This window comes from Gobius niger (genome assembly GCF_951799975.1).
Source record: "Gobius niger genome assembly, chromosome: 9".
NCBI lineage: Eukaryota > Metazoa > Chordata > Actinopteri > Gobiiformes > Gobiidae > Gobius > Gobius niger.
The window spans coordinates 825,416-842,272 of NC_136860.1; the positions used below are offsets into that span (position 1 = coordinate 825,416).

Here is a 16,857-nt window from a genome sequence, read left to right on the forward strand (position 1 = left end):
CTGTGGAGTGAGGATAGAAATCCCCAAAAGGCCAAACATTGTAAATCCTTTTAATGGAAACTTGAAGATTTACAAACTGCACTGACGACGAGGGACAAGACAGAGTCACCTGACAACTCCCGATGGCCAGTCCAGCCCTGCTCACAGATGTAACTCAGTGTCTGCAGTTTCCAGTCTCTTTCTGTGGGTTTCTGACATGTTTGCATTAGTGTGTGTGCGGAATCCGGGTCATGCAGTTTAAAAAGTCCATTTACATCATTTATGCAAATGAACCAATATGTGCTTTTGACCATTTTCTGTAGCCTATTATAGTTCATGCAACTAAACAGTTTATTTGATGATTTAGTTAATATTTATACCTTTAAAGAGGGGGTGTTCTGCTTTAAAGAGGGGGTGTTCTGCTTTAAAGAGGGGGTGTTCTGCTTTAAAGAGGGGGTGTTCTGCTTTAAAGAGGGGGTGTTCTGCTTTAAAGAGGGGGTGTTCTGCTTTAAAGAGGGGGTGTTCTGCTTTAAAGAGGGGGTGTTCTGCTTTAAAGAGGGGGTGTTCTGCTTTTTTCAGTCCCATAGCACCAGTCTATATCACACTACAATGATGACAAACCTTCTGTTGGTCTGTAAATGCAGTAAATTAGAATAACTGCCTTGTATAAAATGTCTCTCTCAAAATGGCTGTAGTGAATGTCTTGAAATAGGCCTCTGTCTCTTTAAGAACCTCTGAGCCTTTAGACACGCCCCCTCCACACGCTGTCTGTGGCATCAGTGGGGAGGGGGTTCTGCTGAGGAGCAGTGGTTGGTTACTCGGCTGGTGACCAAAGCTCGGAGGCGTCTCCAGGAGGTGGGGGCGTTCCTAGGAGGACTCAGGCAAACCTATCCCTAAAATGGCCGCCATCAGAGTTTTTACAGATTACTCAGAAATACGTGAATGTGCCAAGGCAACACTTCAGCCATGTTTTTAATGAGGGAGTGAAAGCTTGCATAAAACCCCCCCTTTAAAGTTCAGAAGATCATTAGGACTTTGTTTCCATGGTAACGTGTCAAAGTGCCTGAGGACGACGTTAGGCTTCACATCAGACTCACAGCTGGAGGTTAACGCTGACTCTGAGTCATGTGACGCTGATCAGGAAGTGAGATCCGCCTTCACTGATCAGCTGTGGTCGAGTCGCTCTGACCACGACGACCACGACGACCACGACGACCACGACGACCACGACGCCTGCAGACGGAACAAAGTCCACTCAGCTCACCCGCATTTACACCTCATACATTTTCTCTTTGGTCAGAGTCACAGTCAGGGCCTCATTTATATCATTTAGCCTCAGGTTAGAACACGTCTCATTATGGAGAAACTCTGGCCTGTTCCTTTAAAGGGGGGGTTTATGCGAGCTTTCCATCCTGTTATTCTGTCACTCCCTCATTAAAAACATGGCTGAAGTGTTGCCTTGGCACATTCACGTATTTCTGAGTAATCTGTAACAACTCTGATGGCGGCCATTTTAGGGATAGGTTTGCCTGAGTCCTCCTAGGAACGCCCCCACCTCCTGGAGACGCCTCCGAGCTTTGGTCACCAGCCGAGTAACCAACCACTGCTCCTCAGCAGAACCCCCTCCCCACTGATGCCACAGACAGCGTGTGGAGGGGGCGTGTCTAAAGGCTCAGAGGTTCTTAAAGAGCTTTTTTATTGTTCCTTTGTGGCTTTTTCATTTCTTTTTTGTGGCTCTTTTGACACTTCTTTCTTGAAGGTTTTTAGATTTGGGTAAAGCTGAGCTGGTTCAGGCGGAGGTTAGAGGTTAAAATGAAGCGTAATGTGTTTGAGCCGGAGACAAATGAGCCTGTTGTTATTGTCTCCTCTTCTCTTCCTCCTCTTCCTCCTCCTCTTCCTCCTCCTCTTCCTCCTCTTCCTCCTCCTCCTCTTCCTCGCACAAACAGAATAATAAAGTAAAGTCTCAGATTAAGCAGATCCTTTATTGATTTGTTTTATTCATATTTATAGTTTTTCTTTAAATCATTGTTTTCAAACTCACACAAACATCGATCTTTTACCAAATATAATTATTTATTTCTCTCTTTATTTCGTGACGTCATCAGACCATGAGGACATCTGACGCTGATGACGCTGATGGAAAAATGTATGGACACTTCCCAACAAATTTCTGATAACAAACAAAGTAAAAGAGGTTTCGTACAAAATCATCCATAAATATTATCCAGTTAATTCTTTTATGACTAAATTCAAAAGGGACATTGATGTGAACTGCTCTTTTTGTGGAGATCATCCAGAGACAATACAACATTTTTTTTGGACATGTTCTTATCCCAAGAAATTCTGGAAAGACTTATGTAGTTTTATAATTGGACATCTATACAAGGACTTTACACTGAAATGGGAAAACGTTATTTTTTGTTTCTTCAGAAGCAAAAGAATGAAGATATCTATTTTATTATTAATTTACTTATCCTTTTATCGAAATGTTATATTCACAAATGTAAATACTCTAAGCAGAAACCCAACTTTGCACATTTTTTTAGTGATACTCTCTCATATATCAAGATCTTGGAAGGTTCTGAAAACAAAAAGGCTCTAAAAACTATTAGTATTTGCTCAAAATATAATATATTTGTAACTGAATAATTGTGTTGTATAATTCTGTTACCCCCTGGCATACTTTGTATACTCGTATACTTTTCAATAAATAATAATAAAAAAAAATAAATACAAAAAATTCAGCTTAAAAAAACAATAAAAAAATAAATAAAATAAAAAAAGCTGATGACGCTGATGACGCTCACGCGCCAGCAGGTGGCGGCAAAGGCTCCATGTTGTGGAAGAAGAAGAAGCCTCAGAGAGACTGTCGTAATGCTCTGCCGTAAAGGCGTTACGTCAGTGCGTCAGTGTCATGTCTGTCCTCTGAGCCGGAGCTGCTCACTCAGGTTAGTCTCAGGTTTGTCTCTTTATCTGTGTTTCTCTCCCGCGGCTGAACTCTCCCCTCCCCGAGCGGGAGGGCATCCGTGTCTTTCACTCTGAGAGTCTGTTTCAGAAGAATAAAGAGTCACGTGACGTTTCAGACGCGACCTGAAACTGAGGCTGTGAAGTCAAAGAGTATGTAACATCCATGTGCATGTATGTAATATGTATGTAACATCCATGTGCATGTATGTAATATCCATGTGCATGTATGTAATATGTATGTAACATCCATGTGCATGTATGTAATATCCATGTGCATGTATGTAATATGTATGTAACATCCATGTGCATGTATGTAACATCCATGTACATGTATGTAACATCCATGTGCATGTATGTAACATCCATGTGCATGTATGTAACATCCATGTACATGTATGTAACATCCATGTGCATGTATGTAATATGTATGTAACATCCATGTGCATGTATGTAACATCCATGTGCATGTATGTAACATCCATGTACATGTATGTAACATCCATGTGCATGTATGTAACATCCATGTACATGTATGTAACATCCATGTGCATGTATGTAATATGTATGTAACATCCATGTGCATGTATGTATGTAACATACATGTACATGTATGTGCTGTATAAGTCATCCATGTGAGGAACTCCTGGTGTTGTTGTTGATCCTGGAGAGTTTGGAGTTTGAAGTTTGTTGATGGAACTTGTGCAGGTGTTAGAAAGTGGGCGTGTCACGTCTAAAGCGTGACTCGAGGTTAAAAAGAGCAGATCCATTTGCTCCTGAGAGTCTGATTAAAGTGTGAGTGTTCGGTGCAAACGTGAACAAGAAACGTTAACATAAAGGTTTGTGTTTTTACTCGAGCTGCATCATTTTTCTGACAGATTCTGATTCTCGGTTAAAGTCGACTCAAGTTCTTTGAGTTGATCAAAATCAGTCTCCCCGAGAGCTAACAGCCTCCAGGCCAGCAGGGGGCGCACTATCCCCCACTCTATCTGCTGCTCCACATCACAGAGCTAACAGCCTCCAGGCCAGCAGAGGGCGCTCTATCCCCCACTCTATCTGCTGCTCCACATCACAGAGAGCTAACAGCCTCCAGGCCAGCAGAGGGCGCTCTATCTGCTGCTCAACATCACAGAGAGCTAACAGCCTCCAGGCCAGCAGAGGGCGCACTATCCCCCACTTTATCTGCTGCTCCACATCACAGAGCTAACAGCCTCCAGGCCAGCAGAGGGCGCACTATCCCCCACTTTATCTGCTGCTCCACATCACAGAGCTAACAGCCTCCAGGCCAGCAGAGGGCGCTCTATCCCCCACTCTATCTGCTGCTCCACATCACAGAGAGCTAACAGCCTCCAGGCCAGCAGAGGGCGCACTATCCCCCACTCTATCTGCTGCTCAACATCACAGAGCTAACAGCCTCCAGGCCAGCAGAGGGCGCTCTATCCCCCACTCTATCTGCTGCTCAACATCACAGAGCTAACAGCCTCCAGGCCAGCAGAGGGCGCTCTATCCCCCACTCTATCTGCTGCTCAACATCACAGAGAGCTAACAGCCTCCAGGCCAGCAGAGGGCGCTCTATCCCCCACTCTATCTGCTGCTCAACATCACAGAGAGCTAACAGCCTCCAGGCCAGCAGAGGGCGCTCTATCCCCCACTCTATCTGCTGCTCAACATCACAGAGAGCTAACAGCCTCCAGGCCAGCAGAGGGCGCACTATCCCCCACTCTATCTGCTGCTCAACATCACACAGAGCTAACAGCCTCCAGGCCAGCAGAGGGCGCTCTATCCCCCACTCTATCTGCTCAACATCATCACAGAGCTAACAGCCTCCAGGCCAGCAGAGGGCGCACTATCCCCCACTCTATCTGCTCAACATCATCACAGAGCTAACAGCCTCCAGGCCAGCAGAGGGCGCTCTATCCCCCACTCTATCTGCTGCTCAACATCACAGAGCTAACAGCCTCCAGGCCAGCAGGGGGCGCTCTATCCCCCACTCTATCTGCTGCTCAACATCACAGAGCTAACAGCCTCCAGGCCAGCAGGGGGCGCTCTATCCCCCACTCTATCTGCTGCTCAACATCACAGAGTCAGTTATTACAGCTCAGCTTCATCAGCAACAAGAGCCTGATCTGTGAGAGGCAAAGAGGCGAACACGGGAGGTGGTCTTCATCTCCATCTCCATCTCCATCTCCATCTTCATCTCCATCTTCATCTTCATCTCCATCTGCCTCAGCCCTGGACTCACAGCGTGTCGTGTCATCTCCTCATTCAGCTGCACAAACATCTCTGAACCTGAAGACCCGCCTCATGTTCACGTCCAACCCCTGCTGTGAAGGCGTCACGTGTGGACAGAGTCTAACACGCGTGTGGACAGAGTCTAACACGCGTGTGGACAGAGTCTAACACGCGTGTGGACAGAGTCTAACACGCGTGGAGTTTGGTTTCAGAGACCAACATGAACATACGGTGAAGGAGCAGGCGGGGAACGCAAACCTCAAGCCCTTTAAACCACAGCAGGAACATCAGAGGATCACACCTGTGTCTCCTGGACCTTCATGTCTCCTCCAGGTCACAGTGATCACACCTGTATCTCCTCAGGTCACAGTGATCACACCTGTATCTCCTCAGGTCACAGTGATCACACCTGTATCTCCTCAGGTCACAGTGATCACACCTGTATCTCCTCCAGGTCACAGTGATCACACCTGTATCTCCTCCAGGTCACAGTGATCACACCTGTGTCTCCTCAGGTCACAGTGATCACACCTGTATCTCCTCAGGTCACAGTGATCACACCTGTGTCTCCTCAGGTCACAGTGATCACACCTGTGTCTCCTCAGGTCACAGTGATCACACCTGTGTCTCCTCAGGTCACAGTGATCACACCTGTATCTCCTCAGGTCACAGTGATCACACCTGTATCTCCTGGACCTTCAGTCTCCTCCAGGTCACAGTGATCACACCTGTGTCTCCTCAGGTCACAGTGATCACACCTGTGTCTCCTCCAGGTCACAGTGATCACACCTGTGTCTCCTCCAGGTCACAGTGATCACACCTGTATCTCCTGGACCTTCAGTCTCCTCCAGGTCACAGTGATCACACCTGTGTCTCCTCCAGGTCACAGTGATCACACCTGTGTCTCCTCCAGGTCACAGTGATCACACCTGTGTCTCCTCCAGGTCACAGTGATCACACCTGTATCTCCTGGACCTTCAGTCTCCTCCAGGTCACAGTGATCACACCTGTATCTCCTGGACCTTCAGTCTCCTCCAGGTCACAGTGATCACACCTGTATCTCCTCCAGGTCACAGTGATCACACCTGTATCTCCTCCAGGTCACAGTGATCACACCTGTATCTCCTCCAGGTCACAGTGATCACACCTGTGTCTCCTCCAGGTCACAGTGATCACACCTGTGTCTCCTCCAGGTCACAGTGATCACACCTGTATCTCCTCCAGGTCACAGTGATCACACCTGTATCTCCTCCAGGTCACAGTGATCACACCTTCACGTCTCCTCCAGGTCACAGTGATCACACCTGTATCTCCTCCAGGTCACAGTGATCACACCTGTGTCTCCTCAGGTCACAGTGATCACACCTGTGTCTCCTGCAGGTCACAGTGATCACACCTGTGTCTCCTGCAGGTCACAGTGATCACACCTGTATCTCCTGCAGGTCACAGTGATCACACCTGTGTCTCCTGCAGGTCACAGTGATCACACCTGTGTCTCCTGCAGGTCACAGTGATCACACCTGTGTCTCCTCCAGGTCACAGTGATCACACCTGTGTCTCCTCCAGGTCACAGTGATCACACCTGTATCTCCTCAGGTCACAGTGATCACACCTGTATCTCCTGGACCTTCAGTCTCCTCCAGGTCACAGGGATCACACCTGTATCTCCTGGACCTTCAGTCTCCTCCAGGTCACAGTGATCACACCTGTATCTCCTGGACCTTCAGTCTCCTCCAGGTCACAGTGATCACACCTGTATCTCCTCAGGTCACAGTGATCACACCTGTATCTCCTCAGGTCACAGTGATCACACCTGTATCTCCTCCAGGTCACAGTGATCACACCTGTGTCTCCTCCAGGTCACAGTGATCACACCTGTGTCTCCTCCAGGTCACAGTGATCACACCTGTATCTCCTGGACCTTCAGTCTCCTCCAGGTCACAGTGATCACACCTGTATCTCCTCCAGGTCACAGTGATCACACCTGTGTCTCCTCAGGTCACAGTGATCACACCTGTATCTCCTCAGGTCACAGTGATCACACCTGTATCTCCTGGACCTTCAGTCTCCTCCAGGTCACAGTGATCACGCCTGTGTCTCCTGGACCTTCTTGTCTCCTCCAGGTCACAGTGATCACACCTGTATCTCCTCCAGGTCACAGTGATCACACCTGTATCTCCTCCAGGTCACAGTGATCACACCTGTATCTCCTGCACCTTCAGTCTCCTCCAGGTCACAGTGATCACACCTGTATCTCCTCCAGGTCACAGTGATCACACCTGGACCTTCTTGTCTCCTCAGGTCGCTCAGTCCGGTCTCTCCTGTTGTTGCAGGGGTAATCGTTGCCATGACGTCGGGTTGGCTTCGTGCGTCTGTGTTCCTGCAGAGGTTCCGCTCTCCGCTGCTCGTCGCCGGCTGCTCCGGACTCTTCGGACTCAACCTGGTCCAACACCTGACGCCGGAGCAGAGCTTCTGCACCGTGTACCAGGCCTGGTTCAGAGGAGAACCCGTGCAGCTGTCGGGGAAACTGGAGGCGCTCTTCCAACAGGTGAGACTCAGGCGCTCTTCCAACAGGTGAGACTCGAACCAGGCGCTCTTCCAACAGGTGAGACACGAACCAGAGACTCTTCAACAGGTGAGACTGAACCAGACGCTCTTCCACAGGTGAAGCGGTCTTCTCTCTAACTAGGCCCCGCCTCTTAGTCTAAACCCCTCCTCTCTCTGATTAAGCCCCTCCTCTCTCTGATTAAGCCCCTCCTCTCTCTGATTAAGCCCCTCCTCTCTCTGATGAAGCCCCTCCTCTCTCTGATGAAGCCCCTCCTCTCTCTGATGAAGCCCCTCCTCTCTCTGATGAAGCCCCTCCTCTCTCTGATGAAGCCCCTCCTCTCTCATTAAGCCCCTCCTCTCTCTGATGAAGCCCCTCCTCTCTCATTAAGCCCCTCCTCTCTCTGATGAAGCCCCTCCTCTCTCTGATTAAGCCCCTCCTCTCTCTGATGAAGCCCCGCCTCTTTCTGATTAAGCCCCTCCTCTCTCTGATTAAGCCCCTCCTCTCTCTGATTAAGCCCCTCCTCTCACTGATTAAACCCCTCCTCTCTCTGATTAAGCCCCTCCTCTCTCTGATTAAGCCCCTCCTCTCTCTGATTAAGCCCCTCCTCCTCTCTGATTAAGCCCCTCCTCTCTCTGATTAAACCCCTCCTCTCTCTGATTAAGCCCCTCCTCTCTCTGATGAAGCCCCTCCTCTCTCTGATGAAGCCCCTCCTCTCTCTGATTAAGCCCCTCCTCTCTCTGATGAAGCCCCGCCTCTCTCTGATGAAGCCCCTCCTCTCTCTGATTAAGCCCCGCCTCTCTCTGATTAAGCCCCGCCTCTCTCTGATTAAGCCCCGCCTCTCTCTGATTAAGCCCCTCCTCTCTCTGATTAAGCCCCTCCTCTCTCTGATTAAGCCCCTCCTCCTCTCTGATTAAGCCCCTCCTCTCTCTGATTAAACCCCTCCTCTCTCTGATTAAGCCCCTCCTCTCTCTGATGAAGCCCCTCCTCTCTCTGATGAAGCCCCTCCTCTCTCTGATTAAGCCCCTCCTCTCTCTGATGAAGCCCCTCCTCTCTCTGATGAAGCCCCTCCTCTCTCTGATTAAGCCCCGCCTCTCTCTGATGAAGCCCCTCCTCTCTCTGATTAAACCCCGCCTCTCTCTGATTAAGCCCCGCCTCTCTCTGATTAAGCCCCGCCTCTCTCTGATTAAGCCCCTCCTCTCTCTGATGAAGTCCCTCCTCTCTCTGATGAAGCCCCGCCTCTCTCTGATTAAGCCCCTCCTCTCTCTGATGAAGCCCCGCCTCTCTCTGATTAAGCCCCGCCTCTCTCTGATTAAGCCCCGCCTCTCTCTGATTAAGCCCCTCCTCTCTCTGATGAAGCCCCTCCTCTCTCTGATTAAGCCCCTCCTCTCTCTGATGAAGCCCCTCCTCTCTCTGATTAAGTCCCTCCTCTCTCTGATGAAGCCCCGCCTCTCTCTGATTAAGCCCCTCCTCTCTCTGATGAAGCCCCGCCTCTCTCTGATTAAGCCCCTCCTCTCTCTGATGAAGCCCCTCCTCTCTCTGATTAAGCCCCTCCTCTCTCTGATGAAGTCCCTCCTCTCTCTGATGAAGTCCCTCCTCTCTCTGATTAAGCCCCTCCTCTCTCTGATTAAGTCCCTCCTCTCTCTGATTAAGCCCCTCCTCTCTCTGATTAAGCCCCGCCTCTCTGATTAAACCCCTCCTCTCTCTGATTAAACCCCTCCTCTCTCTGATGAAGCCCCTCCTCTCTCTGATTAAACCCCGCCTCTCTCTGATTAAGCCCCTCCTCTCTCTGATGAAGCCCCGCCTCTCTCTGATTAAACCCCTCCTCTCTCTGATGAAGCCCCTCCTCTCTCTGATTAAACCCCGCCTCTCTCTGATTAAACCCCGCCTCTCTCTGATTAAACCCCTCCTCTCTCTGATTAAACCCCGCCTCTCTCTGATTAAACCCCGCCTCTCTCTGATTAAGCCCCTCCTCTCTCTCTGAATAAGCCCCGCCTCTCTGATGAAGCCCCTCCTCTCTCTGATGAAGCCCCGCCTCTCTCTCTGATGAAGTCCCGCCTCTCTGATGAAGCCCCTCCTCTCTCTGATTAAACCCCGCCTCTCTCTGATGAAGCCCCTCCTCTCTCTGATTAAGCCCCTCCTCTCTCTGATGAAGTCCCTCCTCTCTCTGATGAAGTCCCTCCTCTCTCTGATTAAGCCCCTCCTCTCTCTGATTAAACCCCTCCTCTCTCTGATGAAGCCCCTCCTCTCTCTGATTAAACCCCTCCTCTCTCTGATTAAACCCCGCCTCTCTCTGATTAAACCCCGCCTCTCTCTGATTAAGCCCCTCCTCTCTCTCTGAATAAGCCCCGCCTCTCTGATGAAGCCCCTCCTCTCTCTGATGAAGCCCCGCCTCTCTCTCTGATGAAGTCCCGCCTCTCTGATGAAGCCCCGCCTCTCTGATGAAGCCCCTCCTCTCTCTGATTAATCCCCTCCTCTCTCTGATTAAGCCCCGCCTCTCTCTGATTAAGCCCCGCCTCTCTCTGATTAAGCCCCTCCTCTCTCTGATGAAGTCCCTCCTCTCTCTGATTAAGCCCCTCCTCTCTGATGAAGCCCCGCCTCTCTGATGAAGCCCCGCCTCTCTCTGATTAAGCCCCGCCTCTCTCTGATGAAGCCCCTCCTCTCTCTGATTAAGCCCCTCCTCTCTCTGATGAAGCCCCTCCTCTCTCTGATTAAACCCCTCCTCTCTCTGATTAAACCCCGCCTCTATGATGAAGCCCCGCCTCTCTCCTCAGGTGCTGTCGGACTTCGGCGTCTCGTCTCCGCAGAGCTTCTCCGCCTTCGCGTCGTTCGGGTTCCACCCCGTGGGGGCGGGACTTCCTGTGGCGCCCTCTGGCGTGCGCATCGGGATCCCGGCGAACTTCAACAGCAGCGCGGACGACACGCGCGGCATCACGGACAGAACCATCTTCATCAACGGGCAGGCGGTGGACTGGAGCAGCGGCCCCGGCTCCGCCCTCTGCTCCGCCCTCGTGCTGTCCGAGGCGGCGCAGAGGTTCGCGGTGGCGCGGGAGGTGGCGCGGCTGGACTCGTGCTCGCCGGCGCTCAGGGCGGCTGTGGCTCCCGTGTGCGTGGCGGGCGTGTGGGTGTACGCCGTGGCCCTGAAGCAGATCTTCAGCCTCCACACGGGGCCGCTGCTGCTGCGCGCCGCCGCCAACGCCCTGAGCCTGGGCCTCGGCGCCGCCACCTACCTCATGGCCTCCGACGCCGTGGGCACGTACGTGGACTACAGCGCCGACCGCCGCGCCGCCGCCGTCGCCCCGGGATACGCCCGAGGGGGGGTGGAGTTCTACGAGAAGATCCTGCAGAGGAACCGGACGCTGAGGGCGCTGATGGGAACCAAGGGGGAGGAGATGTACGCGGCCAACGGGAACCTGTTCCCCGCCAACGTCCTGCAGCTCAAGCACACGCCCTACACGGCCAGGAGGGACGGGCTGCAGGCGCTGGTGCTGCGGGAGAAGGTCTGACATCAGAGGTTTCGGCCACCAGGGGGAGCTGCACGTGGACAGAGCTGTGTGTTTTTCAGTGTCTAATGTTGAAGGTTTAAAATATAAATGCGTTTGAAGAAGCGTGTGGATCGTGTTGTTCTTCAGTGATTCACAGGATCGAACATCACACACTCGGTTTTACCCAAATCTAAAAGCTTCTCGACTGCCCCGATAAAGACGAGGAACATGGAGAACATCAGGACCAAGATCAGACCAGGGAGATGTTCTGTAGACTCGTCTCACTAGAGTTCAGGCTCATCTGTTTCATCTTCTCTTTTGAGAAACATTATGACCCAGATCAGATCAAAGGCCTGTTAAAGCAGAGCAGCCTTTCAGGCCAGAATCCTCCAGTTTGGCTTTACCCCAATCCAAAAGCTGTGAAAATAGCAACAAAACTGAGACGAAAACAATGATGGAAATGTGACAAAAAAGTGAGAAAAAAGTGACGAAATTTTGACCAAAAAATGACCAAAAAAACAACAAAAAAATGATGAAAAAGTTACAAAATTGAGTTGAATACCCAATTTTGATGGAAAAAAACTGCTATGACGTGAGGAAGAAGCTCCCCTGGGTTCCGGCGGGAGTTAGAGGTTCAGATCCACAGTTTGGAGTTGGTCTGGCCAAACCTGTTCTTGCCAATGGAACGAGCACAAGTTTTTTCATAATTCAGATTATTTGGGATAATTTATAAGTGAAAAATATTTTTTACAGTAAAAGTTCCAGTGGGATTTCTGTTTGTTCCATTGGCTTTAGCGTTTTTATCTGATCTTAGATTAGTTCAAACCGACTAAAATTTAACATAAAAAAAATCTTTATTCAAGTGATTTGAAGTCGTTTATCTGATTTAAGATGGACATGTTCCCAGTGTGTGATGTACAACACTGGCTCATGTGGAAAGTGATGCTTTAGGCCCTTGGTCTTTTACGATGAAGAAAACTGACCCTCCACTGAGAACACATGCCCACCCCCTGGTGCAGTTCCTCTCAGAGCCACAGGGGGCAGAGCGGAGCTGCTACAGTTCCTCTCAGAGCCACAGGGGGCAGAGCGGAGCTGCTACAGTTCCTCTCAGAGCCACAGGGGGCAGAGCGGAGCTGCTACAGTTCCTCTCAGAGCCACAGGGGGCAGTTCCTCTCAGAGCCACAGGGGGCAGTTCCTCTCAGAGCCACAGGGGGCAGTTCCTCTCAGAGCCACAGGGGGCAGAGCGGAGCTGCTGCAGTTCCTCTCAGAGCCACAGGGGGCAGAGCGGAGCTGCAGCAGTTCCTCTCGGAGCCACAGGGGGCAGAGCGGAGCTGCTGCAGTTCCTCTCAGAGCCACAGGGGGCAGACTGGAGCTGCTACAGTTCCTCTCAGAGCCACAGGGGGCAGAGCGGAGCTGCTGCAGTTCCTCTCAGAGCCACAGGGGGCAGAGTGGAGCTGCTACAGTTCCTCTCAGAGCCACAGGGGGCAGGCCGGAGCTGCTGCAGTTCCTCTCAGAGCCACAGGGGGCAGAGTGGAGCTGCTGCAGTTCCTCTCAGAGCCACAGGGGGCAGGCTGGAGCTGCTGCAGTTCCTCTCAGAGCCACAGGGGGCAGAGTGGAGCTGCTGCAGTTCCTCTCAGAGCCACAGGGGGCAGGCCGGAGCTGCTGCAGTTCCTCTCAGAGCCACAGGGGGCAGTTCCTCTCAGAGCCACAGGGGGCAGACTGGAGCTGCTACAGTTCCTCTCGGAGCCACAGGGGGCAGAGCGGAGCTGCTGCAGTTCCTCTCAGAGCCACAGGGGGCAGAGCGGAGCTGCAGCAGTTCCTCTCAGAGCCACAGGGGGCAGACTGGAGCTGCTACAGTTCCTCTCAGAGCCACAGGGGGCAGAGTGGAGCTGCTGCAGTTCCTCTCGGAGCCACAGGGGGCAGAGTGGAGCTGCTGCAGTTCCTCTCGGAGCCACAGGGGGCAGGCCGGAGCTGCTACAGTTCCTCTCAGAGCCACAGGGGGCAGGCCGGAGCTGCTGCAGTTCCTCTCAGAGCCACAGGGGGCAGAGCGGAGCTGCTGCAGTTCCTCTCAGAGCCACAGGGGGCAGGCCGGAGCTGCTGCAGTTCCTCTCAGAGCCACAGGGGGCAGAGCGGAGCTGCTGCAGTTCCTCTCGGATCCACAGGGGGCAGTTCCTCTCGGAGCCACAGGGGGCAGAGCGGAGCTGCTGCAGTTCCTCTCAGAGCCACAGGGGGCAGAGTGGAGCTGCTGCAGTTCCTCTCAGAGCCACAGGGGGCAGGCCGGAGCTGCTGCAGTTCCTCTCAGAGCCACAGGGGGCAGAGTGGAGCTGCTGCAGTTCCTCTCAGAGCCACAGGGGGCAGAGCGGAGCTGCTGCAGTTCCTCTCGGATCCACAGGGGGCAGTTCCTCTCGGAGCCACAGGGGGCAGAGCGGAGCTGCTGCAGTTCCTCTCAGAGCCACAGGGGGCAGAGTGGAGCTGCTGCAGTTCCTCTCAGAGCCACAGGGGGCAGGCCGGAGCTGCTGCAGTTCCTCTCAGAGCCACAGGGGGCAGAGTGGAGCTGCTGCAGTTCCTCTCAGAGCCACAGGGGGCAGAGCGGAGCTGCTGCAGTTCCTCTCAGAGCCACAGGGGGCAGAGTGGAGCTGCTGCAGTTCCTCTCAGAGCCACAGGGGGCAGAGCGGAGCTGCTGCAGTTCCTCTCAGAGCCACAGGGGGCAGAGTGGAGCTGCTGCAGTTCCTCTCAGAGCCACAGGGGGCAGAGCGGAGCTGCTGCAGTTCCTCTCAGAGCCACAGGGGGCAGGCCGGAGCTGCAGGCACAGATAATCCGCTGAGTTGATCCAGAACAAAGGCGTGTGTGTGGTTTGTTCATTGTTTGTTCATCGTTTGAATGGACTGGGACAGAGTTTGTTTTGTCTGACTCTGAGTCAACTGTGATTCAGACTGAGACGTGTGAGATGTGAATATTTAAACAAAGGTTTATTTATGTTAAAGCAGAGGTTCTCAACTGGGGGGTCGCAGGCCTTTGCCAAACACTGTAAAAAGGAGAGAAATTACTCAAAATGGCCTGAAGTAAAGTTCTTTATGTTGAATTTGAGTCGGTTTGAACTGATCCAAGACACAAACGCTGTGACACAAGATTATCAGAGCCTCAGACACATTTTCCTCGATGTCTTTGTTTTCAAGGTGTTGGTCCTGGAAGAACCTGCACATTTTCACACATCTTTAATCTGGTTTGTAAAAAAAAAAGATCCAAAATCCCCTGAAAAAGTCTTTCTAACAAATGTCACAAAATAAAACCGCACGTTTAAACTGGCTCTGGACGTTATTCACATTTCGTCGCTGAAAATATTCACTATTTTGTCCATTTTTATGCAGAAAACTCCTTATTAACTCCCACCTGAACCGAGCACATTTTCACCAGTTTGGCTTTACCCCAATCCAAAAGCTTCTGGAAAAAAGGTGAGAAAATAGCAACAAAACTGAGACGAAAACAATGATGGAAACGTGGGAAAAATGTGACAAAAATGTGACAAAAATGTGACAAAAATGTGACAAAAAATGACAAAAAAATGACAAAAAAATGACAAAAAAATGACAAAAAAATGACAAAAAATGACAAAAAAATGACAAAAAAATGACAAAAAATTGACAAAAAAATGACAAAAATTGACAAAAAAATGACAAAAAATGACAAAAAAAATGACAAAAAAAGACAAAAAATTGACAAAAAATGACAAAAAAAATGACAAAAAAAGACAAAAAATTGACAAAAAAATGACAAAAATGTGACAAAAAATGACAAAAAAATGACAAAAAATGACAAAAAAAATGACAAAAAAATGACAAAAATTGACAAAAAAATGACAAAAAAATGACAAAAAAAGACAAAAAAATGACTAAAAAAATGATAAAAATTGACAAAAAAATGACAAAAAAATGACAAAAAAATGACAAAAAAATGACAAAAAAATGACAAAAAAATGACAAAAAAATGACAAAAAAATGACAAAAAAATGACAAAAAATGACAAAAAAATGACAAAAAAATGACAAAAAAAAATGACAAAAAAAAATGACAAAAAAATGACAAAAAAATGACAAAAAAATGACAAAAAAATGACAAAAAAATGACAAAAAATGACAAAAAAATGACAAAAAAATGACAAAAAATTGACAAAAAAATGACAAAAATTGACAAAAAAATGACAAAAAATGACAAAAAAAATGACAAAAAAAGACAAAAAATTGACAAAAAATGACAAAAAAAATGACAAAAAAAGACAAAAAATTGACAAAAAAATGACAAAAATGTGACAAAAAATGACAAAAAAATGACAAAAAATGACAAAAAAAATGACAAAAAAATGACAAAAATTGACAAAAAAATGACAAAAAAATGACAAAAAAAGACAAAAAAATGACTAAAAAAATGATAAAAATTGACAAAAAAATGACAAAAAAATGACAAAAAAATGACAAAAAAATGACAAAAAAATGACAAAAAAATGACAAAAAAATGACAAAAAAATGACAAAAAAATGACAAAAAATGACAAAAAATGACAAAAAAGTGACAAAAAAATGACAAAAATGTTACAAAAATGAGATGAATACCCAACAAAAAAATGGTGTAAAATAACCCGTGATGACGTGAGGACCTCTCGGTTCGGGCGGGAGTTTAGAGGTTAGAACATTTAGAGGTTAGAACATTTAGAGTTAACAACATAACTGTCTCTGATCCACGGCTCAAGTTTCAAAGCCAGATCTTCACGTTTCAAAAGTTTCGTCCTGGATCTAAACGTGGCTCAAACTGCAGCTGCAGCGCCCCCTGCCGGCCCGCGACCCTCCGCTTGAGAACCCCCTCCCCGGACCCCCCGCCTCCCCCGTGCGTCTGCCCCTGCGTGATGACGAAAGCGCTGGCTGCTGCTGCTGGAGGCAAAGGTAGAGCAGCTGCTGCACAACAACGACCCGAGCGGAACCAGCGCGAACGCGGAGCGGAACACACGCGAACCCAGCGCGGAGGCGAGCGACGACACGCGAGGGGAGGAAGCCAAAGCGAAACACAAAGCGAAACTCAAAGCGAAACCAGCGCGGAAGAAGCGGAAGAACGACCCGAGCCTCGACGAGAAAAGCGCAACCACAGCAGCGGCAGCGGCAGCGGACCCGGAGCGAGACGCGAGCGGAACAACAGCGAAACGCGCGCGTCTCCGGAGCGTCTCTCCTTCCCCTCTCCGTCTGCAGCATGTACCGGACCGCTCCTCGCCCCCCTGCCCGGCTCTGAAGCTCCCCCCGCGGCTGTGGTCCTAACCCCCATGCCCGCGGCCGAGGCCAGTGCGACGGCGGAGCCTGGAGGAGGAGGAGGCCCCGCGCTGGATGGATCTCTCCCCGGCCGCGCTGCTGGACGCTCGGCCTGATTGTTCCGTGGATGTTCGGAGAGTCCGTTTCTGTCGCAGCTGAGCGCACACACCGCGACAAAGCTGGCCGCCCCTGAAGCACTCTGTGACGGTAAGATAACGGCCGTTTGTCCGGGGGCTGACGGTGCGCAGGAGCCTCCGCTGTCAGTGCGCAGAGCAGGAGCGGCAGGAGCGGCAGGAGCGGCAGGCGCATTCCTCAATACCGCCGCTTCACCGCGTTAGCTACTCTTCAAAAGCAGCACTTGGC

General features: G+C 50.2%; 2 protein-coding genes across 2 annotated transcripts in view; both read left to right on the forward strand.

The window, feature by feature from the left end:
* Positions 1 to 7,522: 7,522 nt before the first annotated feature.
* Positions 7,523 to 11,228, forward strand: tmem177 (transmembrane protein 177; the record flags this gene model as incomplete). The annotated part of the gene is made up of 2 exons (XM_079563059.1): positions 7,523 to 7,723; positions 10,495 to 11,228. The coding sequence occupies 2 exons, from the start codon at positions 7,523 to 7,525 to the stop codon at positions 11,224 to 11,226; spliced, it is 933 nt and encodes a 310-aa protein (XP_079419185.1). The 3' UTR covers positions 11,227 to 11,228.
* Positions 11,229 to 16,082: 4,854 nt separating this feature from the next.
* ptpn4a (protein tyrosine phosphatase non-receptor type 4a) overlaps positions 16,083 to 16,857 on the forward strand; it is a 60,140-nt gene continuing 59,365 nt past the window's right edge. The window contains exon 1 of the mRNA XM_079563521.1: positions 16,083 to 16,701. The gene's annotated coding sequence lies outside the window, so the exon portion shown is untranslated. The remainder of the gene's footprint in view (positions 16,702 to 16,857) is intronic.